We start from the raw sequence: 24155 nt of genomic DNA on the forward strand, positions 1-24155 counted from the left end.
AGCTAAAATGAACAGTGTGGTGCTGGATTGGTCAGAGACATCACTATGAGGTCATGCTTATGTTATATACACAGACAGATGCATAGAGAAATAATTACAGTTATGTGAATATAAAAGAGTACACAGGTACTCTTTGTGCCTTTGCTGTTTGCAGAGAAGACCTACAACTAATGGCACCCTAGTAGCAATAAGCACATTCAGCACCCAGATCTTGGTTTCTAAATACCATTCTCCAAAGGAAAGAACCATGACTCCTTGGAGAAATGACTGCTTCTAGAGCCAGGGCAGGAAAAATATAAGACAAGCATGGAGTATCTTATAGTATCAAAAAATAAGGAAATGCTTTAAGGTGGGGAGGGCAGGTACATCAAAGAAACAAAACAAAGTGAAAGAATTCAGAATGGCCAAAGCTGGAACAGTGTAAGCAACAAAATAAAGGATGTAGTACTGAATTAAAATCCAAATAACAAATTAAATACCTATGAGTCCATATTGATATAAATGATTGGGTAAATAAATAAACAAATAGGGGAAAGAGACAAATCTTTCTTACAGAAGAATTCTAAGTAATATATGTAGATACTTCTGTCTCCAGGAGGTAGAGCTAAATTCCCCTCTCCTTGAGTATGGCCTGGACTTAGGAACTTACTTCCAAAATGTAGAGTAGGAAAACAGTAAGTTTATAATGGAGAAATCTAGCATATACCGCTTTACTCAAGTGATCAAGGTTAATGTCAACAGTGATAGGTCATGTTGACATCATAGACCACTGACATGATGTCGTGACAGTGGCAATCCACCCAATTGGTATTTTCCCCAAATACTCAGAACTCAGTCTAATGAGAAGCATCACACTAGTCCAAATTGAGCAACATTCTACACAATACCTAACCAATATGCCTTCAAATTGTCAAAGTCATAAAAAGCAAGAAACAACTGATCAGGTGTCATAGATTGGAAAAGATAAGACAACTAAATGCAATGTGGTCTCCTGGATAGGGTCCTGGAATAGGAGTAGAAGATTAGAGGAAAAACTGGCTAGAAGACCTAAATGCAGTCTGTGGTTCACTTAAAAAATGGGTACAGGTCCTTGGTGGTCCAGTGGTTAAGGCTTCATCTTACAATACAGGAGGTGCAGGTTGGCTCCCTGGTTGGGGAGCTAAGATTCTAAGATCCCACATGCCTCAGGGCCAAAAACCAGAATGTTAACAATAGAAGCAATATTGTAACAAATTCAATAAAGACTTTTTAAAAAATGGGTAGCAGAATTACAGTCACTAGCAACTGATTATCGGAGAAGGCAATGGCACCCCACTCCAGTACTCTTGCCTGGAAAATCCCATGGGCGGAGGAGCCTGGTAGGCTGTAGTCCATGGGGTCTCGAAGAGTTGGATACGACTGAGCAACTTCACTTTCACTTTTCACTTTCATGCATTGGAGAAGGAAATGGCAACCCACTCCAGTGTTCTTGCCTGGAGAATCCCAGGGATGGGGGAGCCTGGTGGGCTGCCATCTATGGGGTCGCACAGAGTCAGACACGATTGAAGCGACTTAGCAGCAGCAGCCACCGATTGTGGCTCAGCTGGTTAAGAACCCACCTGCAATGTGGGAGACCTGGGTTCAATCCTGGGTTGGGAAGATCCCCTGGAGAAGGGAAAGGCTACCCACTCCAGTATTCTGGCCTGGAGAATCCCATGGGCTGTATAGTCCATGGGATCACAAAGAGTAGGACACAACTGAGTAACTTTCAGTCATCACTGATTAAGATATAACTTTGCTATTTTCTATAACAGATTATTCTTTTTTAAAAATTAAAACAAAACTCACATAGCATAAAGTTAACCATTTTAAAGTGAAAAATTAAGTGGCCTTTAGGGAGTTCATAATGTTGGGCAGCCACCTCTTTTATGGAGTTCCATCTAGTTTCAACATATTACCATTACTCCAAAAGGAAATCCTGTACCCATCAAGCAGTAGCTTCCCTTTCCTCCCTCCTCTCAGTCACCAATCTGCTTTCTATCTCTATGGATTGACCTAATTTTGATATTTCACAGAAATAGAATGACACAACATGTGACCTCTTGTGTCTGGCTTCTTTCACTTACCAAAACGTTTTTGAGATTCATTCACTTTGTATCATGTGTCAGTACTTTGTTCCTTTATAGCTTAATAGTACTATAGTACTACATTTTGGTATGTATACATAGTATACATACCACAGTTTGTTTATCCATATATTCTGTGATGATCATGTGGGCTGTTTCCACCTTCTGGCTATTGTCAGAAGTGCTGCTATGAACATAAGTGTACGTGTATGTACTGTTTGAATACTTTAAAATTCTTTTGGGTGTATATCTAGGAGTGGAATTGCTGGGTCATATTGGGCTTCCCTACTAGCTCAGATGGTAAAGAATCCATCTGCCTGCAATGCAGGAGACCCACGTTTGATCCCTGGGTCAGGAAGATCCCCTGGAGAAGGAAATGGCAACCCACTCCAGTACTCTTGCCTGGAAAATTCATGGATGGAGGAGCCTGGTGGGCTACAGTCCATGGGATCGCAAAGAGTCGGACATGACTGTGTGACTAACTTTCACTTTCATAGTAATTCCATATTTAACAATTTGAAGACCCACTAAAATTTTCCACAGTGGCTGAACCAATTAACATTCCCACCAGCAGTGTATGAAGATCCATTCTCACTAACAGATCCTAATGGATGTGAAATGGTATCTCATTATGGGTTTGTCTTGCATTTCCCTAATGACTAATGATGCTGAGCACCTTTCCATGTGCTTGCTGACTATCTGCATATCTTGTTTGAAGAAATGTCTGTTCAAGCCGCTTGTCCATTTTTAAAATTGGGTTGTTTGTCTATTGTTGAGCTATAAGAGTTCTTTACATGCTGCTGCTACTGCTGCTAAGTCGCTTCAGTCGTGTCCGACTCTGTGCGACACCATAGACGGCAGCCCACCAGGCTCCCCCGTCCCTGGGATTTTCCAGGCAAGAGTACTGGAGTGGGGTGCCATTGCCTTCTCCGAGTTCTTTACATATTTGGATACTATATCCTCATCATATATATGGTTTGAAAATATATTCTCATATAATAGACCCATTCTTGATCAGAATTCTAACTATCTCCAACTGAACCACAATATGAGAGTGTGAAAAGCACCCTGAAAACTGGAGGTGATGGGAGAGGTCCCTGGCTTCATGCTGGCCTTCACATGAGTCTTTTGTTTTTCACATTAGTTTTTATTGAGATCTTTCTAGATGAATAGTAGGTTATTGTTACTCATGAATTTGACCTGGTTCTTTTTAGTTAGTAGCAATCATATTCATTTTCCATTGTTGCATAACAAATTTCCACCAAATTAGAAGTTTTTAGAAACAACAAAAATTTGCTATCTTAATAGTTTATGAGATCAGAAGTCTAGACACAGATGAACTTGGTTCTCTGCTCAGGGTCTCAAAAGGCTAAAATCAATGTGGGGTGCTTCTGCACCTCTGGGTCCTCTTTCAAGTTCATGTGGTTCCTTGTGGCCTGAGGCCTCCAGTCCTTGCTAACTGCTGGCTAGGGGCTGCTGCCAGTTCCTTGCCATATGGTCCTGTCCACAAACCCTCTCATGCTTCAAGGAAGGGTCCAATCTTTTTTAAGGACTCACCTAATTAAATTAACTCAGACCTACCAAGGATAAACTTTTAAATTAACCCAGTTAACTGATTAGTAACTCAATCATAGGTTAAGAACTCAGTCTTATCATCATAATCACAGGTTCTGCCTATACTCATGGGGAGGGAATTATACAAAGTATGTACAACCAGGAATGGTAACCTTAGGAGCAATCTTAGAATTCTGCCTTCCAGAGTATTGCATCACATTTAATTTTTTACTTTTGACAAATGTACTATGGTTATGTGGGATTTCCAAGTAGTGCTAGTCGTAAAGAACCCACCAGCCAATGGAGGAGACATGAGAGATGTGGGTTCAGTCTCTGGGTTTGGAAGATCCCCTGGAGGAGGGCATGGCAACCCACTCCAGTATTCTTGTCTGGAGAATCCCATGGACAGAGGAGCCTGGTGGACTACAATCCATAGGGTTGCAGAGTCGGACATGACTAAAATGACTTAGCATGCATGCACTATGGTTATGCACACATGTACAATGTTTCTGGTGGTGGTTTAGTCGCAAAGTTGCGTCCAACTCTTGTGATCCTGTGGACTATAGCCTGCCATGTTCCTCTGTCCATGGGATTCTCCAGGCAAGAATACTGGAGTGGGTTGCCATTTCCTTCTCCAGGGGATCTTCCCAACCCAGGAATTGAAGCCGGGTCTCCTTCATTGCAGGCAGATGACCAGCTGAGCTATGAGGGAAGCCCACAATGTTTCTACATACATCTAAAATTATTCTAAAAAATCTTTAAAGCTATATCACGGCTTTCTACTTCTAGGCAAGATGGAGTAGGAATGATTAGTCTTACCCTCGTGCCTAAAACAATGTCAAAAATCCAAACAACAACAATAAAAAAAATCCCACAAACAAAATATATGAAGCAATGGTTTTGAAGATATTGAGATAAAGCAAGGAAGGAGAATGATCCTCAAAGACACAGAAAAAAAAACTACTCTGGATTCCTGCCTGGAAAGAGTTTTCTAGGTTGTGGCACAAGAAGGAGAGATACAGGTGGAACCTTGCAGCTAGGAGTCCAGGGATACCAAGGTAGCTAGAGTTTGCAGAACAAAGGGCCTGGTAGGTGAGAGCTGCACACAGGAACCATGGAAGCCGTCCAGCATCTTCACTGGGTATTCAGCAGAGGGCACATGTGTGTGAAGAGACAATCTGAGGCAAGGAAAGGGTTAGAGGGAACAGTGCCCAGGTCTCACGCGGGGCTGGGAAGAGCACAGGTTACGACACTGAGCAGGGGACCAAGAAGGGTCCTGTCTCAGGGGTAGGGGATAACCAGCTCTACACTAAATATAGCTCTCATTCCACCTAATGGATCTTAAAAACAAAACCCCCAAAGATTAAACTATTTCCAAGTAACAACTATGACCTAACAAAGCTCATGAATATTGATAGAAAAATAAAAATATCCAGCACCTAGAAAGGTAAAACTCATAACATCTGGCATATAATAAGAAATTATCAGCAGGAAAAATAGGCCCCATAATGAGAAAAAATCAGTTAATTGAGAATGACCCACAACTGCCACAGCACACAAAGACCTTAAAACAAGGATTGGAACTGTGTGGTCTATGTTCAAAAGGTTAAGTAGAGACATCAAAGATATTGAACAACCTAAACTGAAATTCTAGAGATGAGCACTATGATGTCTGAGATGGAAAACAGGACAGAAAGATTAGTGGAGGATTAAACATTGCAGAGGAAAAGATTAGTAAAACAGTAATAGAAACTATCCAAAATGAACACAGAGAGAAAGAATTATTTTAAAAAGAAAGTATGGCAGTGAGCTTTGGGATTCAAGTGGCCTTATATGTGTGTAATTGGAGTTCCACAAAGGAGAGGAGCAAAAAGCATCTGAAGAAGAAATGGCCAAGAACTTTTTCAAATTTTGATGAAAACTATAAACTCACAGATTCAAGACTCTTAATGAAACTTAGGCAAAATAGACATGAAGGAAACTACACCAAGGCATAACATAATTGAATTGCTTAAAACCAGGGATAAAAAGAAAGTCTTAAAAGCACCCCCCCAAAATAGAGACATACTATATGAACAAATGAAACTTGCATATACTGCTGATGGGAATGTAAAATAATAAGATGGTCTTGAACAAGAGTTTGTCAGTTTCTTAAAAAGTTAATCACATATCTATCAGACAATAAACCATTCTACTCCAAGGTATTTATACCCAAGAGAAATGAAAGTATATTCCATACAAAGACTTGTCCATGAATGTCCATAGCTGCTTTATTTGTAATAGCCTCCAACTGAAATAATCCAAATATCCACTCACATGTGAAAGGATTAAAAAACTGTGGTTCAGTTCACTTCAGTCGCTCAGTCGTGTCCGACTCTTTGCGACCCCATGAACTGCAGCACACCTGCAGGCCTCCCTGTCCATCACCAACTCCTGGAGTCCACCCAAACCCATGTCCATTGAGTCACTGATGCCATCCAACCATCTCATCCTCTGTCGTCCCCTTCTCCTCCTGCCCTCAATCTTTCCCAGCATCAAGGTCTTTTCAAATGAGTCAGGTCTTTGCATCAGGTGTCCAAAGTATTGGAGTTTCAGCTTCAACATCAGTCCTTCCAATGAACACCCAGGACTGATCTCCTTTAGGATGGACAAATCCATATAATAACAGTAACAGAAAAGAATGAACTAACAATGTATGCAAAAGTATCCAAGAAAGAGTCAATAATTATATTGAGTGAAAGAAACCAGATTCCTCTCCCCACCCCCAAAGAATGCATACTGTGTGATTCCATTCATATAAAAATCTTACAAAAAGGAAAACTGATCAATTGTGAAAAGAAATCAGCAATACCTGGGTGGCAGGTGGGAAAGAATGGAAGGGAGAGAATTCAAGGAAGAAAGAGGAAAAGTTTTGAGGGTCATGGGCTTGGGCGTGTTCACTATCTTGACTGTGGAGATGATCTCACAGGTGTACACGTGTCAAAATGTAGCAAATTATACATTTCAAATATATGGAGTTCACTATATGTCACATATAACCTAACAAAAGCCAGAGGACAAGGATGCCCAGGGCCTTGGCCCCCGAGGGCTTGGCTGGCTGGCGGGGCAGGAATCCTGGGCTCAGGAGGTATCCATTCACCATCCTGAGCCTCAGCTTCCACCACGGTGCCAGGTAAACATCCCGGCAGAGCCAGGTAAAGACAATGAGAACATCTAGCCCAACCCAGGCATTTGGCAGGAGCTCAGAAACTTTTCTCTAAAGAATGTGAATTTAATGGGTGACTTCCATTGGCATGCTGAATGACTCTTATAAACCACATCGGCAAACATTTCCTTAAGGGTCCTTGTTCAGTCCCAAAATACGTAAGTAAGTGTGTTTCGAAAGGTGTGGTCTGCAAACAAAATGCAAGTCTCCAGTAATCGTTAATTCATGTTCCCGTTCATTATTTTTCAAAGACACACACATCACTTGCCATCAGAACCCCTCTTCTAAGGTTCATTGTACCAGCGTGACAGAAAGAAATCCCACCAACTATATGAGCTCTGTGAGGGGGATGAACAATTTCCATCATGGCTTTGTTTTTTCTTTTTTCTTTTTAGCCACACTGCATGCCTTGTGGGGTCTTTAGTTCCCCAACCAAGGAATGAACCCGGGCCCTTGGCAATGAGAATTCGGAGTCCTAGCCACTGATCTGATCAGATCAGATCAGCCGCTCAGTCATGTCCGACTCTTTGTGACCCCATGAATCGCAGCCACTGAACTGCCAGGGAATTCCCTCCATCATGGCTTCTGACATGTTGAAGAGAGCACTCAGGCTGCTCCCATGTGGGGCCTCCAAGCCTTCTCCACACCACAGCCCAGCTGCCATGTCAGGCCTGCTTTAATCCCCACATGGGGTTCCACCTGTTCTTGCTGACCCCTGCCCTCTTGATCCTGTCCTCAGTGAACATCTGGCATTTCTTGATGTGAAGGTCTAATTAGATGGTGGTGGGTTGAATCGTGGCCCCTGCCAAAATTCATGTGTTGCAGTTCTAACCCCCCAGTCCTTGAGTGTGTCTGCATTTGTGATGGGGTTTTTAAATAGATAATTAAGTTAAAATGAGGTTATTGGATCAGGTGGTCCCTGATCCAATATGACTGGTGTCCTCTTAAGGAGAGGAGATTCAGACACATATACACACAGAAGGAAGACCATGTGAGGACCAGGGAGAAGACGGCCATCCAAGGAGAGAGGCCTCGGGAAGAACCAACCTGCTGACACGTGGATCTCAGACTTCTAGCCTTTAGGATGATGAGAAAAGAAACATCTGTTGTTTCAGCCACCTGACTGTGGTAATTTGTTAGGGCAGCACCAGTACACTAAAACAGATGGGGTGCCCTCACTTACCCCTGCCCCCACCCCACTCCACTTCCCCACTATCCCCAAGTGCACTGAAGTGAGAGGAGGCAGGGATAGGCTGAAAGGACTTTGACTGCCAGGCAGATTGAGATGTTTTCACCGTATGAGCTCGCAGGTGATGAGAGGCACTGAGGGTTGATGTGGGTGAGGGGAGGGAGACACCTTTGAGAATATTTAAGAAGAGGAATGGGAAGAATGATCAGTAGCCATGGACTCAAGGAGCACTAATTAAACAAAAGCCCAGGAAGACAGCAGCAGCAGGACCTGGATTGGCTGGGCTGAGTGATACTATGGTGCTTCTTCCAGCTCAACTCATTCACGGCCACTCCTAAGGTGTGAGCTTCATCACAGGAGCTGGAAGGAGGAGGAGGAATTGTCCCCAGGAAGGATGTGACACTGATGTTAGCAATCCTGGCAGCCCTGTGGCTAGGATTAGCCACGCGGGGAGTAGGTAAGGAGGGCAGTGCTGGCCCCTCACCACCCAGGGAAGTCTGGGGAAGGGGCCTTACTCCATGCTCATAGAAATGTAGTGAAGCAGACACCATCACCCTTTTTCCAGAGGAGGAAGCTGAGGCTTGGAAAAGTTGACTAACTTGTCCCAGGACACTGTGGTCAGTTTAGAGGCAGCTCCAGGCTCAAACCCAGGTCTCCCAGCTCTGAAGCAATGGCTTGAGTTGTGCCAGGCTTCCAGGTAGGACAACTTCTGTGGGGAGGCAAGGGGTTAAGTTGGTCTCGCCTTTCCCACTTCCTTCCTAGCTCCTGTGTGCATATATGTAGGAAAAAGCAAGTTAGCCAAGATGGCGTGGTCATGCTCTCTCGCCCCATGTGCTCTTGCTCTTGCCCATGTTTTGTGAATAATGATTATGTAACAGCTGAGACGACTTACAGCGCTGCATGTGTGATATGAGATACTTGCTTGGCCACAGGCTACTTTTGTTCTGTAAGCATATATAAGTTCCACCTGGAAAGCCCTGAGGACGTTATTTTAGGAGAGGTTATGTTACGAGAGGTCATGTTATGTCTGCTGCTACGCCTGCTTTGCCAGCCCAGAGAAAATAAACATGGCTGCAGTTCCTATGGCTCTTCGAGTTTTCTTCCAGCTTCCCTGTTCTCACCTTGCCTACCCTTGGTTTAGCGAACAGGGGGCACAGTGAAATATAGCAAGACAACTGGCATAGTAGGCATGATCAGCGAGACAAAATAACATCTGCATATGTGTATACACACGCTCATACATACCCCCACACATGCACACACTCACATTTACGTACATACTTAGACACATGTGTACTCACATGTATATACACACAGGCAGCATGCTCACATGTGTGCACACTTGCTCATACACACATACACACCCATACGCATGCACACTCTCAGGCTCTCCCAGTCCTTGCCCTGGCTCCCCCTCACACACACACTCTATTCCCAGTGCTGTGTGAACTTGTCCTTCATTCATCTGAACCAAAAGATGGGTGTGAACACAAGATGCTAACAGCCCATACATCACACAAAAAGGCACAGTTAAGTAAATGGACAGACCCTGGTTTTTGTGTGATGATCCTCCTTGGAGGCCCAAGTTAAGTATTGATAGATTTTATTTAAATTGTCTTCTGAAAACACCAGAATTTTTTCTAACTACTTTATGATTTATTTCACAATGTAAAGTTGGAAGCAAATTCTGTTTTAAAAGTTCATGTTACCTACTGGAAGGTACTCCCGCGTCCCCGATTTTGTGGCTACATCAGAAAAACAAGGTTTTCTCATTTACTAATATGAATCGAAACAGGTATGTGTGAGGCCTCTTAACTCATTAGTTTAACCATGAGCATTTGGAGTACTTGTGCCATACTGCATATTCATGAAAGCAGACCAACTTATTAATTAAAGCAAACTTATTGGGTGTTTGAGAGCCCTTTCACAATGAAAATCCATCTAATAATTTTCATGAATAATTATATTTTTATTGTGATCAAAACTGAAATTTTTAATTTAAATGGAAAAATCTCATTTTGCTCAAATGAGAGACTGAAAAAAAATGGAGCAATGAAACTAATGCAGTCTGCTTTTCTTCAACAACCAAGTCACATTTCATATCACTGACTCAGAGACTGGACATGTTGATACCTTTTTCTCTTCTGTGTGTCCTTAACAGGATGGCAGAACCCCAGTGGTAAAAAGATCTTAAGATCGTGCTTGTAACCACAGGACCTCCTGTCCAATTAGCAGACAAAGACATTCCTTCTGGATTCAGTCAAAGAAAGTATTCCAACAAAAAGAACCATTTTCAGGATGTATACGATGTGTTGAGCTCTTCAGACATATCAACTGGTTTAATCCCCACAGAAACCTTATGAGGCAAATACAGTAATCCGCATTTAGTAGATGAGCAAACTGAGGTTTGGAAAAACAACCATTTACCCAAATCTGCACATCTGGGAAGGCATCCCTGGTGGCTCAGTGGTAAGGTATCTGCCTGCCAAAGCAGGAGACGCAGGTTTGATCCTTGGGTCAGGAAGACTCCCGGGAGAAGGACATGGCAACCAATTCCAATATTTTTGCATGGGAAATCCCATGGACAGAGGAGCCTGATGGGCTACAGTCCGTGGGGTTGCAAAAGAATTGGATACAACTCAGCAGCTAAACAACAACACAGCTGGGAAATGGCAGAACTCAGATGGGAACCCAGTTCTGCTTAAAGCTAAAGTATTCCCTGCTGCTCTACACATCAAACCCCTGCAGAGGATGGCCACACTGACAGGAAAAGCTAAGGTATCGTTTCCCCGGGGGGCTGATGTGAGACTGCACAAAGGGACTCAGGTCATCCAGACTTCGGTGTACACTGCTGCCCCCACCTGGGGCTGGTCGCTGCCCCTCTGGGAGAGTGAAGCCTGTCTAGCAGGGGTTGGGATGGGGCTGTTAAGAAATACCACAAGAACAAATATGTGAACCTCTGTCCACGGTGTACACCGGAAGGCCCTTAACCATTTCCCCTGTAGCCTCCAGGAGTACACAGACATGCCTTTTTTAAAAACTATATCTGCAAGGAATTCTCTTGCAGTCCAGTGGTTAGGACTCTGAGCTTTCATCACTGATGGTCTGGGTTTGATCCCTGGTCAGGGAACTAAGATCCCACAAGTCACGCAGTATGGCCAAAAATAAATAATGTGTGCTTAGTCACTCAGTTATGTCCGACTCTTTGCAATCCCATGGACTATAGCCCACCAGGCTTCTCTGTTCATGGGATTCTCCAGGCAAGAATACTGGAGTGGGTTGCCATGCCCTCCTCCAGGGAATCTTCCCGACCCAGGGATCAAACCTAGGTCTTCCGCATTGCAGGTGATTCTTTACCATCTGAGCCAAAACAAATAGTAAGATAAAGTAAAATCTGTAAACTTATTTTTTTTCTCCCAATGGTTGGTGCTTAGTATTGAAATAGTTTCCAGATATGATGAAGGGCTGCTTTCTAAATGCCTGTGTCAACAGTTAAAGATTAATCCTGATCCTACACATGGAGAAAATCAACTGGAGAAGAGCTGGAGGTTGTGTGTGGCCTATGGAGAAGTTTACCAAACACTGTTACATTTGTTCACAGAATTAGAAATTGCATCGCAGAGGGAGTGCAGGCTCTGCAAAACACTGCTTAAGGAGGATTCTGCGCCAAATCAACAAATGAGCCTAATTCTGAAATGAAATCTTCAGAGTTCTTCCAAATCTTATTTTCAGACTTCTTTATCATTTGCTTTTTGCTTTTGCTTTCAACAACAACAGACCTAACTAACGTAAAATAAAAGCTCAACCGAAAGAAAGATTGAATCCACTTTTCCCATCATAAAACTTGAAGCCTAATTTAACAATTTGATTTAAATTTGATATATCAAAATCATTTGATTAAACAGTTTGGGAATTCCACAGGAGGATAAACATGTATGTCACGGACAAACTTAAATGTTCCAAAATCAAGACAAAATACAAAGCCCTAAAAATGATCCTCTTTAGGCAGTTGCTCTACATCATAAAAAATAATAGAAGTAAGAAGCCTTCCCCACAAAACCGTCAGCTGTACTGTACCAACAAAGGTGTGGACTGGCCTAGATGTCGTGTTAATAGAGGGATGCAGATTCCACCTATGAAATCCTGTGTGGCCATGAAATACGACCACAAGGACTGCACAGCACTTGGAAAAACGTTTTTGATAAAAAGGTTGAAATACACAGAGGCAAGGTGTAAATAGTGTGCACACTTAGAGATATATGAATCTGTACATCCAAACAAAGGCTGGAGAAAATCATGCAAAAGGTTATATAGTCCTTGTTTTAGGGTGGTGGGATCATCAATAACATTAGCCATGTTAGACTAGCATACATCTTGGTTATTTAAATTTAAAGAAAAAAGGAGGAAGGGGAAGGGTTGCCAAGCAGGCATGCTAATTCCCAACACTGGGTATAACACCCTAAAGGAGGATGAGTTGAGAAGCTCCTGAGCAAAGAGAAAAGGGTTTGAAAGAACTCTTATCTCCCACCAACACCTAACAATGCCTAGTCGGGGGTCAGGAGTCAGAATTACAAGGGAAAAGGGGGAAATGTATAGAAATCTGTGGTGAAAGAGAAGGCTCCCTGAAGGTACAGGATTATACCAAAGCTCTGTGGGGCCTTGACACTTAAGAACAGTGAGATCCAAGGCTCAGAGTTCACCCTGGGCTGCACAGAATATTCTGTCCAGCCCTCCCTTCTCTCCCTGAATCACCATGGCCCCTCCCCACAGGTTGAGCAGTGCTCTTAGCCCCACTGCATGTGTAGAGAACTGAGGTTCTGGAGCCGCCTGGGCTACACTGCCAGCAGGTGGTAGAGGCTGCTATAAACTGAATGCTTGTGCCCCTCACTCCCTGCAATTCATGTGTTGAAACCTAATCCCCAATATGATGGTATTAGGAGATGGGGGCTTTGAGAGGGGGTTAGGACATGGGAGTGGAGCCCTTACAAATGGAATTAGTATACTTATAAAAGAGACACCAGCATCCCAGGTTGCTCAGTGGTAAAGAATCAGCCTGCCAACACAGAAGACGCAGCTTCCATTCCTGAGTCGGGAAGATCCCCTGGAATAGGAAACGGCAACCCACTGCAGTATTCTTGCCTGGAGAATCCCATGGACAGAGGAAACTGGCAGGCTACAGTCTATGGGGTCACAGAGTCAGACACAACTTATTGACTGAAAAACAACAACAAAAAGAGACCCTAGAGAGCTCCCTCAACCTTTCTGTCTGCCCTATGAGGACAGAGCGAGAAGACAGCTATCTATGAACCAGGAAGCAGGTCCTCACCAGACATCAAACCTGCTGATACCTTGATTCTGGACTTCCTAGCCTCCGCAACTGTGAGAAATAAGTATCTATTGTTTAAGCCATCCAGTTTTGTAACAGCAGCTTGAACAGATGAAAGACAGTGGACTTCTGAGTTCTTGTCCAGAGTACCTCCTCTTCAGACTCAGGCCCCTCAAGGCCACCTTTACCCACAGCACCAGGCAAAGCTGAGCAACCTCCTGGCCTCACTGCTCCAGGTCACCGAGACTCAGGCACCCCAACACTCCTCAGCCAGGCCAGAGAGCAGCCTCCTTCCTCACAAGTACACTCCTATGGGGAGAACACTCCCTGGGAAGCGGATGGAAGTGGGCTGAGGAAGGTGGGCCCTGGGAGCAGGTGGTCCTGACTGCCCTCGGCTGGACAGGAAACTCATACAAAGGGTGGAGAAGACACACCCTCCCTTATCACTCCTCCTGCCAAAGACTTCTGCTGCCCTGAGAGAGCCTAAGCCTGGCCTGTGTGCCCAGAACAGGTCATGGCCTTCCTCTCAGTGACATTTCTCCCTTGTAAAACAAGGACAATAACTTCTGTCTTCCAAAACTCATGATGCTGTTGTGGGGAAGTTTTAAGATTTAAAGTTATCCTATAACTTGTTAAGCTCACATTTTGTGAGCATACTATATTCAGAGAAATACAGATTTTGATACAACTACAGATAAACCCCAATTTATCAATATACATAAACACCTACAAAACAAGTATCTACCAACCTACAGCCTATCCCATTTGATCAAAAGTCTTTTAGCTGGATGTCAAGTAATTGAGGAAGAATTTCTCCAGTATGTGGCTCCAGCTTGTCGCCCAAGCCCCTCTCCTGTTATTCCTTGGATGATCATCTACTTGATTTGACTGGCCCCATGTCTTCTTCCTCTTCTTCTAATAACAACACTCCAAATTGCCCTTTAGGGGCCATCCTCCACTCCCAGTCCTTTCAGCTCCAGTGGGGTACACACAGATCTGCACAGGTGCACAATCCATCCCCCTACCCCCAGACCGCGTGACTGGAGAGGCTGCCTGGCTCATCTCAGTGACTGGTTGAGGCAAACCATATTGACCACTGGAATGATTCAGGGGAACTATTGGGAAAGAGAAACTCTAACATGGAGGGTATGGACTTGGAGCTGCTGGCAGCTGCTCTGCCATTTCATGGGAAGAGTAAGGGGATCTTTGACAGATACAGAGCCAACACAAAGAAACACAAAATCAAGGCACCTCTAACTGTGCCTTATTGGAGAAGGAAATGGCAACCCACTCCAGTGTTCTTGCCTGGAGAATCCCAGGGACGAGGGAGCCTGGTGGGCTGCCATCTATGGGGTCGCACAGAGTCGGACACGACTGAAGCGACCTAGCAGCAGCAGCAGCAGCAACTGTGCCTGAGCAGACATTTCCCCGGACATTTCAGTTACTCAAGCCAGTGAATTCCCTTTTTAATTAAGCCAGTGAGAGTCGGGGTCCTGTCACAGTGCTATTTGATAGAATAAGGATCCAAAGACAACTAGAAAGGTGGAACCTAATGAGATGATGCTCAACAAAGGTAAAGAAACATCCTGCTCTGGGGACCATGATTGTAACTGTACACACTTTAGAAGGGGATTTGGAGGTCATGGTGAGATATGGATGTTGAAAAAAACCAAGGGGGCCTGTAGTTGGGGCTGGGGTGAGGAGGGGAAGCAGAGCTGTCTGGGCACACCTGACGGGTACAAGGCGCCACATACGGATTCAAGTTTACTGATCTCCTCGGTCCTCAGAGCAGCTAGGACAGGCCCCCTCTGGCCCGAGGCACCTCTTCCACTCACTGCACGGTAACATGCAAGTGTCATCATTTTTGTGTGTGCCGTGATGTGGGAAGAGTTGGAAAGCAGGATCCTAGAGTGCCATCCCCAGCCACTCCAGCCAGTCATTTTGGGATCAGAACAGGAGGCGCTTAAGGGCTCAAGATCACAAACTACAAAGGATTGTGCCAGAGAGAATCCCAAATGATCAACCTTGTCTTTGACTATGGCTAGAGGCAGAGCTGGAGAGCAGGACCTTGAAGGAAACAGAAATTTCGCAGCTGGAGAGTGTTCCCAAAGTGTGCAGCAGTGAAGAGGATATGGAGAACTGCGGCACCAGTTTGATGATTCTCCCCTCCCCTACCCCCACTTCTGTCCTCCTAGTGGGGCAACATTCTAGGGCACCCACCTGCCACTGTTAGTCGCTCCCTAATAGCCATTCCTAGGCTCCGTTCCACACAAAGCTACAATTTTCTTCCACTGGCAACATGCCCAGACTCAGAGAATGTACCGAACTCGGCCAAAGTCTCCTGTGGCAACCCCATTACCCTTGACAGGTCCCGATTCTGGCTGGTGGCTATAAGGAAATTTCCCTGACTCAAATAAAGGAGAAAGCCTCTCGAGAAGATGGCTTTTTCTCGCCCTCTTCCCTTCTACCTTGGCTATTCTTCCCTTCTACCTTGGCTATTCCTTGGCTACACATGCTTGGGGCTGCAGCAGCCATCTTACGGCCATGAGAATGGCAGATAATAACCTGGAACCCAGTCATGGCCAAATCATGGAACTGACCCAAGGTCTGCAGCCCGCCTTTCAGGCTTCTCTGGTTATGTAAGCGAATTCAACAACTGTATTGTTTAAGGGATCACACTTGGGTATTTTGGTGGAAGTGAAAGTCGCTCAGTCGTGTCCAACTCTTTTCGACCCCCATGGACTATACAGTCCATGGAATTCTCCAGGCCAGAATACTGTAGTGGGTAGTCTTTCCCTTCTCCAGGGGATCTTCCCGACCCAGGGATCGAACCCAGGTCTCCCACACTGCAGGTGGATTCTTTACCAGCTGAGCCACAAGGGTATTCTGGTACTTGCCATCAAAAGGCTTACTGACCAACACTTTACATTACCTAATTCGCTCATCACTGCATAGGTAGTTGTGGCCATCATATTAGGAAAGAGGAAGTTGGAGCTCAGGAAGTTGAAGAGGTTAGATGCCAAGACTAGTAAATTGTGGGACTTAAATCCCATTTATCATCTACCCTTCTCTACCTGCTGGTATAAATTCATTCAGCTTACAGATCCCCAACTTCAGGAGTGATGCTATAAATCTTTAAAACCAATGCACAGAAGTCCAATTCAACAATTTCAAAATACTTTGTGAAAGGGATACCCTGACAGTTGGCTTGTTCTAAACATGCTGCTGGTATTATAAAGCTCTCCTAAACTGTTGCAAAAAGAAAATAAAAAATAAAGTGGAGAAATAAAGTGAACATGCCAGGAAGTAAGTGGAAAGAAGCTTTTTTTTGGTTTGGAAACCAGGAAATGTCAAGGAAACAAATGTAGCTATGATTTATACATGGTTTCCAGTTGACCCATGGGATTTAAAAATTGGCATTTTTAAGTGTATACCACAGAGCAATCCTGACAAGTGATAAGCTGCCACAGAGGCCAAAAAAGCTCCATTTGATTCTAGGTTTTATGCTAACTTATATATATATATATATAAGTTATATATATATATATATAGTTGATGGTAGTGAAGGAAAGGGCTTGAATTTTACCCTGAATCTTTGGGTTTTTCTTATCTTCAAACTGATTGGTCTGGATAAGGGAAGACCAATAGCCAACAACAAATCCATTGTAAGCTGGAAATAGTTTCCTTTAATACTAAATGTTTCTTTAATCCTTGCATTAAAATTTTTACTGTGTTATAGCTGTTTTACTCTAAAATTTAAGCTTTTGTAATACTTTAACTTAGATATAACTAATGGGGGCAGGTTTGATTACTGAGGCAAGCTATTTAAAGCACTTAAAAAGCATCATATCAGATGCTTGTTTTGCATTTATATTTTGGGGTCATACTGAAGATTGTTAAGGACTCTTGCTCCAAAGTCTTGTTTATTTTCTGAAAACCATTTATTTCATACCATGGGAAGGGTCTTTAATAATCATGAGTTATCATGAATATTCTTTTTTGTAGCTTCTGTATTTATGTTATCAGGCACATCAATCAGTCCCAAAGAAGTTATTTCAGGGTTCCGTTCCCAAGGGAACAAAGACAGTGGGTTCCATGTTAACAGTGGCTTTTGTAGGCTTATTTTTATTTTTCTGACATGAAAGTTGTGTATAGTTGGCAAGGATTTCTCTTCTCTGAAAACAAGCTTGTTGGTAAAAGGACAAGCTGCAGGCACCATCACATACACAACCACTTCAGCACAGGCTGAAAGGATGCTTCCTGAGAACAATTAGAACTGAAAAACATGTTCAAGTACAAATGTGCTTTCTTTAAGAGATATTTCAGTTCATCATTTATTTGTCTTTGATATTGAATAGTTTTTTTTTTAAGTTATATTCAGATCTATTTAAAACCAATTACCAACTCCCACTACTGCACTTCTCACAGTCCCCTCATTTCATCCAGGGGCTCTCAGGGTCACTGTCCAGGCTGTATACATTTCCCATCCAGCGACATCTGTGAGAAGAATGGCTAGAAGGAACAGCCTGGTGCCCTGGGAAAGAGATGCCTTTTCACAGGGACACGCAAACAGCCAGAAGCTCAGCCATGACTGCACTCGTAGTATGGCATCTCAGATGCTCCAAGTAGAGACTCCTCCACATCAAGTCTGATTAGCTGAGATGTGTCCTATGCTAAAGGTATAGCCTGCAGAATGGAACAGCAAATTTCAAGTGAAAATCCCAGGATTTGACATTTTCCTTCACCTTACTACTGAAGAAGAGAAAAGAGGGTAGTGGTGGAGAGAGAGGTGGAATACTCTGCCTAGTAACTCCTTGGAAGCAGGATGAAGCAACTGCAATCTCTCCTATGATCTACGTAGTTCAGGCCTTAATCCACACTTCTCAGTGGTGGCTGCTTTCCTAGGACCCTCCTCCCTGTTGGAATGGACACAATTTGCAAGTTCCTCATAAAAAGTTTTACCGGGATTTCTGATGTACTCAATCAAACTTAATAGTTTATTTTTTTCTAAGTAAGAGGGGCCCCCTATTCAAAAGAACAGCCATGATTATTGCACTAACAGGTAGAAATTGTACTAGCCTTCCATAAATCAGTTCAACACCCTAGTCTCTAAGGATTTGCCAAAAGATAATGGGCTGCAACTCTGAAACCAGCACCAGGTGTTGCCAGCAGTGCTCCAGAAAGATTTCTGAAGTCTACAGGCACTTTCAGGAGGAACGTAGAAAATCATTTCATGAAGCAGCAATTTTGCCCAAAACCAAGCTAGAAGAGATGTAATACTGGCTTAAAATGACTAAGAAATAGGTATGGTGATCAAGAAGGCATGCTGTAGTCTTCTCCCGCTCTCTTTAAAGAACTCAAATCAACTCAACAATGGATACACAGCTCATTACTAAAGATCACAGACAGCACAATTCAGGGGACTCCACAGTAACAAGCCTACCCTTCCTCTCCCCTACCTTGAAACTCTATAGTGCTTTTCACACTATAGTTAAGGATGTCCTTTGAAGACTTCCCTGAGAGTCCCTTGGACTGCAAGGAGATCCAACCAGTCCATTCTGAAGGAGATCAGCCCTGGGATTTCTTTGGAAGGAATGATGCTGAAGCTGAAACTCCAGTACTTTGGCCACCTCATGTGAAGAGTTGACTCACTGGAAAAGACTCTGATGCTGGGAGGGACTGGGGGCAGGAGGAGAAGGGGACGACAGAAGATGAGATGACTGGATGGCATCACTGACTCAATGGAAGTGAGTCTGAGTGAACTCTGGGAGTTGGTGATGGACAGGGAGGCCTGGTGTGCTGCAATTCATGGGGTCGCAAAGAGTTGGACACGACTGAGCGACTGAACTGAACTGGTGGCTCAGATGGTAAAGAATCTGCCTGCAATGCGGGAGACCAGGGTTCGATCCCTGGGTGGCAAAGATGCCCTGGAGAAGGACATGGCAACCCACTCCAGTATTCTTGACTGGGAACTCTCAAGGACAGAGGAGCCTAGCAAGCTACAGTCCATGGGGTTGCCAAGAGTGGGACAGGGCTGAGTGACTAACACTTTGGGGAGTATGCTGGGGATCTCCGGTTAAACGCCTTTCCTAGGAAGTAGAGGATGGCTCAGGCCAGGGAGCACAGCACAGCACAGCACAGCACAGCCAGGGGTATGCTGGCCAGTCTACCACCACCATTCTGTTGGAAAGTACCCCGCTGCACAGAAGGTGGAGGTTTTGATCAACATGATGGGCACAAGTTTGAAGTCCCAAATGTGGCTTCTGCTTTGAAGATGTATAACAGCAACCTTAACAGAAGTGTCACAGAATTTCATATGACACTTCTAGCAAGGAAACTCAAGATCTGCTGTGTCCACAATACCCAGGTGGCATCGCCCAGATGGAGTCAACACAAACTAGAATCTGGGTTTTCTGGCCCTGTTTTTTCTTCCCCTCATCCTCCCAAGCTGATGCTGGCATCCCCAAAAGTCTCCATCGCACTGAGTGCGCAAGGAGCACAAGGAGCCCTAGGCACAGCATAGCACCCCCAAGATGGAGCTGCTCCGAAACACTTTCCTGACGGGTCAGAGGGTGGACAGGGCAGGCTGAATTGACCATGTCCCTCCAAGGACCCTGGCCCGGGTCTGACAGACGTTTCCCGCCACCAGGAAACCTCTGGTCTGCTGGAGACCCCACACTCTGCAAGTATATCAGCATTGGGGACAGCAGCTGCTACCAGTGACAAGAGTCATCAGACCCCTCCCGAAAGAGCTCCTTCATTATCCCGGCACAGGTAAGAGGGCAGGCGCTTAAACGCAGGCGGGAAGCCACCGGTCCAAGCGCGCACACCCGTGGAAACTCGCCCCTAGATCTGTTACTTCAAAGTCCGCAGTCTTTCCTCTTCCTCCCCCTGCTCGTCCCCGAAACAGTCCAAGCTTGTTTTTCCCGCAAGCCGACCCTGAGGCTGGGGCGGGAACTGTAGGACCGATCGCTCGGCCGCCTGCACCCCAGCCTCCACCGCCTCCGACCCCTCCCCGTGCAGCCTGCCGGGACGCACTCGGGCGCTCACCGCTGGCGGGCGACCCCTCCCCAGCGCCACGGCTCCCGGCGCACGGGCACTCCCCGCTCCGCACGCTGCCCCTTACCTCACGCAGCAGGCGCTCCAGCCGCGGCTCGGCCCAGGCGGCCAAGGCGTCGGGAGTCCCCGCGCGCAACAGCAGCTCCCGCTCTTCCTCGAGGGCCGCCACCCGGCCGTGTAGCGCGGCCGCCTGGACGGCCAGCAGCAGGCAGGCGACCGCCGAGCTCGCGGAGAGCAGCAGGCACAGCGCGCTCACCGCCCAGGCCCGCGCTCCAGTCGCGGGGCTCACGGGTCCGCCGCCGCCGCCAGCTGCGTCTCCGTTCCGCTTGTCCTCGTAGGCGCGCCGGCCTGGACTCATGGCGCGCTCGTCGAGCATGAGCTCTCGGAGCCGGCGGTGCACAGAGCCCCGGGACGCGGGCTGAGCTTGTGGGAGCGGTCGGGAGAACCCGAGGCACGAGGTCGGCCGGGCGCGGGGCTCGGCCTCTGGGCAGCTGCTGGACTGCGGCGCACACCCCCTTCCCCGCTGCCAGCTCCTCCACAGCGGCCACTTTGGGCTGTTTCCTCTATGCAAATAGACCCTGCCAGAAAAGGAGCCGGGACCCACCCAGGGGAGGAGCGGCCCCGGCGGCCCGGCGCGGCGAGGGGGCGGGGGCGGGAAGGAAGCCGGCTCCTCCGAGCAGCCCCCGAGCGCGCCCGGCGAGCCCAGAGCGTTCAGCACTCACCTCTGCCCTTACCTGCTGTCGGCGTCGGGCTGCACCCACTGCCGCTCCCGCACCCCTGCGACTCCCCAGCCCGAGTTCCAGCTTCAAAATCCCAAGAGGTCTGAGGTGCACCCAGAGGCTGAGAGCGCCTTCCGCAGCCCACCGCTGGCTGCGGCATCACTCATTTCTTGGGAAGATTCCCCTAAACTTGTGAATTAACCTTTCTGACACTTTTTTTAAGGGTTCAAAACTTCAAACCCTAGGGCCAACTTAGTGAATCGTTTTTCTGGATGGTGCCCTAGCGCCGTTTGGTGGCGGAAAGGGACCTCTTGTGTATTCACACAGACGCCGTTAATCGGGATTGCGCCTGGCAGAGGAGTGAGAATCTTTAATACTCTCACCATTTATTATGTGCCAGACAATTGTAATAAGTTTTACAATTACTGACCTAGGTAAAGGCTTTCCTTTGAGAAAATTGAGACTTTTAACAAGTGCAAAAGATAGGGGGAAAGAACTCCCTCCAACTTTTGATGAGCTGATAGCTTCATTCTGTAATGGAAGCACAAGAAAGTGTTAAGTCACTCAGTCCTGTCCGACTCTGCGGTCCCACGGACTGGTAGCCCGCCAGGTTCCTCTGTCCATGGAATTCTCCAGGCAAGAATACTGGGGTGGGTTGCCATGTCCTTCTCCAGGGGTTCTTCCCAACCCAGGGATTGAACCTGGGTCTCCAGCGTTGCTGGCAGATTCTTTACCATCTGAGCCATCAGTGAAGCCCAATGGAAACACAATATGGCCAAAAATAATCATCTAGTATGTACCACATTTAAGCTATACTGTGATTCTGTATATTCTTTAACACGTGGTTAAAGTAGGAAAACCTGAGTGATAATCAAGAGGCTGGAACAGTCTTTTTTAAGAAAGGGGGGCAAGACTGAAGTCAGGCGCATTCTCTGCTGGCTCAAATTCCTACTTGGCATGTTCTATCCTAAAATTGGTCCTACATAGTCTCCCACTAACTCTGGTAATACTCAAATAAAAACAACAGACTAACTTGGATCTTTGTAATGTGGGCAAATCCGCAGTGGTTTTTGAGGGAAAAAAAAAAAAGACCTGTTATATCTTCCTGCTCCCTCTCTGGGTATCTTCAGATTTATAAGCTTCTTTGGACACATTACAAGGCTCTTAAAACTGCTGAGGACCTTCAGCTGACATGTTCCTCCTTACTCCCTTAACTTGGAGGAGAAACGTACCTCTGAGACTGGAGTAAAACGGAAATGGTTGGCATCTCACCCCTGCAACTTCATAGCTGTGACCTTAGGTGACTTGGGGTTACAGTTGAGTGGTTAGACAGAGAAGGACTTATTAAAACCTAGTGTATGACCAATAAATAGCCTGAAAAGTATTTGCTTAGCAAACTGGATTGTCTTCTTTGAAAAGAGGTCAACACCATATTATAAGTTGACACTTCGTTCTTGCTACAAACACGTAGGCAAATTGCCCATCAGCTGCATGTATTGTTCACTATATTCCAGAAGCTTCTGTATATCAAAAAAGCCAAGCTCATTGATTCCTTTGGCCTTTGTCCTTGCCTACTGCCTCACTATCTGGAATACCCTGCTCTCGGATCTTTGAGCAAGCTCCTCCTTTAGGTTAAGGTCCTCAGGTCCTTAAACCTTACTGTCTCTGAAAGACCTACCCAGATTGTCCAATCTAAGGAAGCTTCACTGACAGTCTTCAGAAGGATTACTCAGGGGAATCATTTATCACTGTTTGAAGTTACCTCTTTATTAACAAGACAAAGTTACCCCTTTGTCTTGTTCGCCACTGTTTTCTCAAAGAACAGTGCAGGATCTGGCAAATATTTGCCAAGTGAATTAAGGAAAGGTGAAAATACGTTTACTGTCTACACATCATTTTAAAAGGCAAGGAAGAAAATACTCTATCTTATGTCAGTTAGGGCCCTGGAAGGAAGAGATAGTATTCAGATTGAAGATAGTTTGATTGTAGAGACTGTGAAGCCGACAGGGGATGTGGAAGAAGCATTCTGGAGTATAAACAGTGGGAGGCAATGACTATTTCTCACTGAAATGAGAAGAGGGAACTGTTGTTGGAATCCTGTGAATGCTCAGAGCTAAACAAAGGTTGGCTCAAAAGGAGCTGTGTCATTTGACAGGTCTGCAAAACCAAGGCTTGGAAGATAAGAAGCTGGGAGATAATCTCTCCTCTTACTCTCTGATCTGCTGGGCCTCCCAGTGATCAAACCTATTGGGCAGGGGAGCCCAGATGATGCGGTAACAAAGAGGTCAGCCTCCTAAGGGCAAAGAGCTGAGTCAGAGTGGTGGAGGGAAGATCTAGGGGATGGGAATCCACTGCATTCTCTAACATGCATATAGATTACCAAGGTCAGTCTAGCTACTCTTGCCTCTGAAATGGCTAACCTGTCAGCGATAGGCACTAATCCTCAGAGAGACCAACTGGCTGCTGCTGCTGCTGCTAAGTCACTTCAGTCTTGTCCGACCCCATAGATGGCAGCCCACCAGGCTCCCCCGTCCCTGGGATTCTCCAGGCAAGAACACTGGAGTGGGTTGCCATTTCCTTCTCCAATGCATGAAAGTGAAAAGTGAAAGTCAAGTCACTCAGTCGTGTCTGACTCTTAGCGACCCCATGGACTGCAGCCTTCCAGGCTCCTCTGTCCATGGGATTTTCCAGGCAAGAGCACTGGAGTGGGGTGCCATTGCCTTCTCTGGACCAACTGGCTACTTGGTGGCAAATCAACTACTTTGGATTCCCTTCATCCCAGAAGGGCCAGCAATTTGTTCCTCACAGGAATGGACAGCTGTTCTAGGTAAGGGCTTGTATTCCCTGTTTGCAGAGACTCAGCCCGCACTACTATCTATATAGACTCTGCAATCCACAGGTATCCTATATAAACATAGCATCCAACCAGGAAACCCACTTTACAGCAAAGTAAGTGTAGGAGTGAGCCCATGACCACAGAACCCACTGGTTATATTAT

General features: G+C 45.6%; 1 protein-coding gene across 1 annotated transcript in view; it reads right to left on the reverse strand.

Moving 5' to 3' along the window:
• Positions 1-22846, reverse strand: part of COL23A1 (collagen type XXIII alpha 1 chain) — a 405893-nt gene extending 383047 nt beyond the window's left edge. The window contains exon 1 of the mRNA XM_061423137.1: positions 20506-22846. Coding sequence (XP_061279121.1) covers positions 20506-20814 — 309 coding nt within the window. The 5' untranslated portion in view covers positions 20815-22846. The remainder of the gene's footprint in view (positions 1-20505) is intronic.
• Between the last annotated feature and the right edge of the window lie 1309 nt (positions 22847-24155).

Source organism: Bos javanicus, chromosome 7 (genome assembly GCF_032452875.1).
Source record: "Bos javanicus breed banteng chromosome 7, ARS-OSU_banteng_1.0, whole genome shotgun sequence".
Taxonomy (NCBI): Eukaryota; Metazoa; Chordata; class Mammalia; order Artiodactyla; family Bovidae; genus Bos; species Bos javanicus.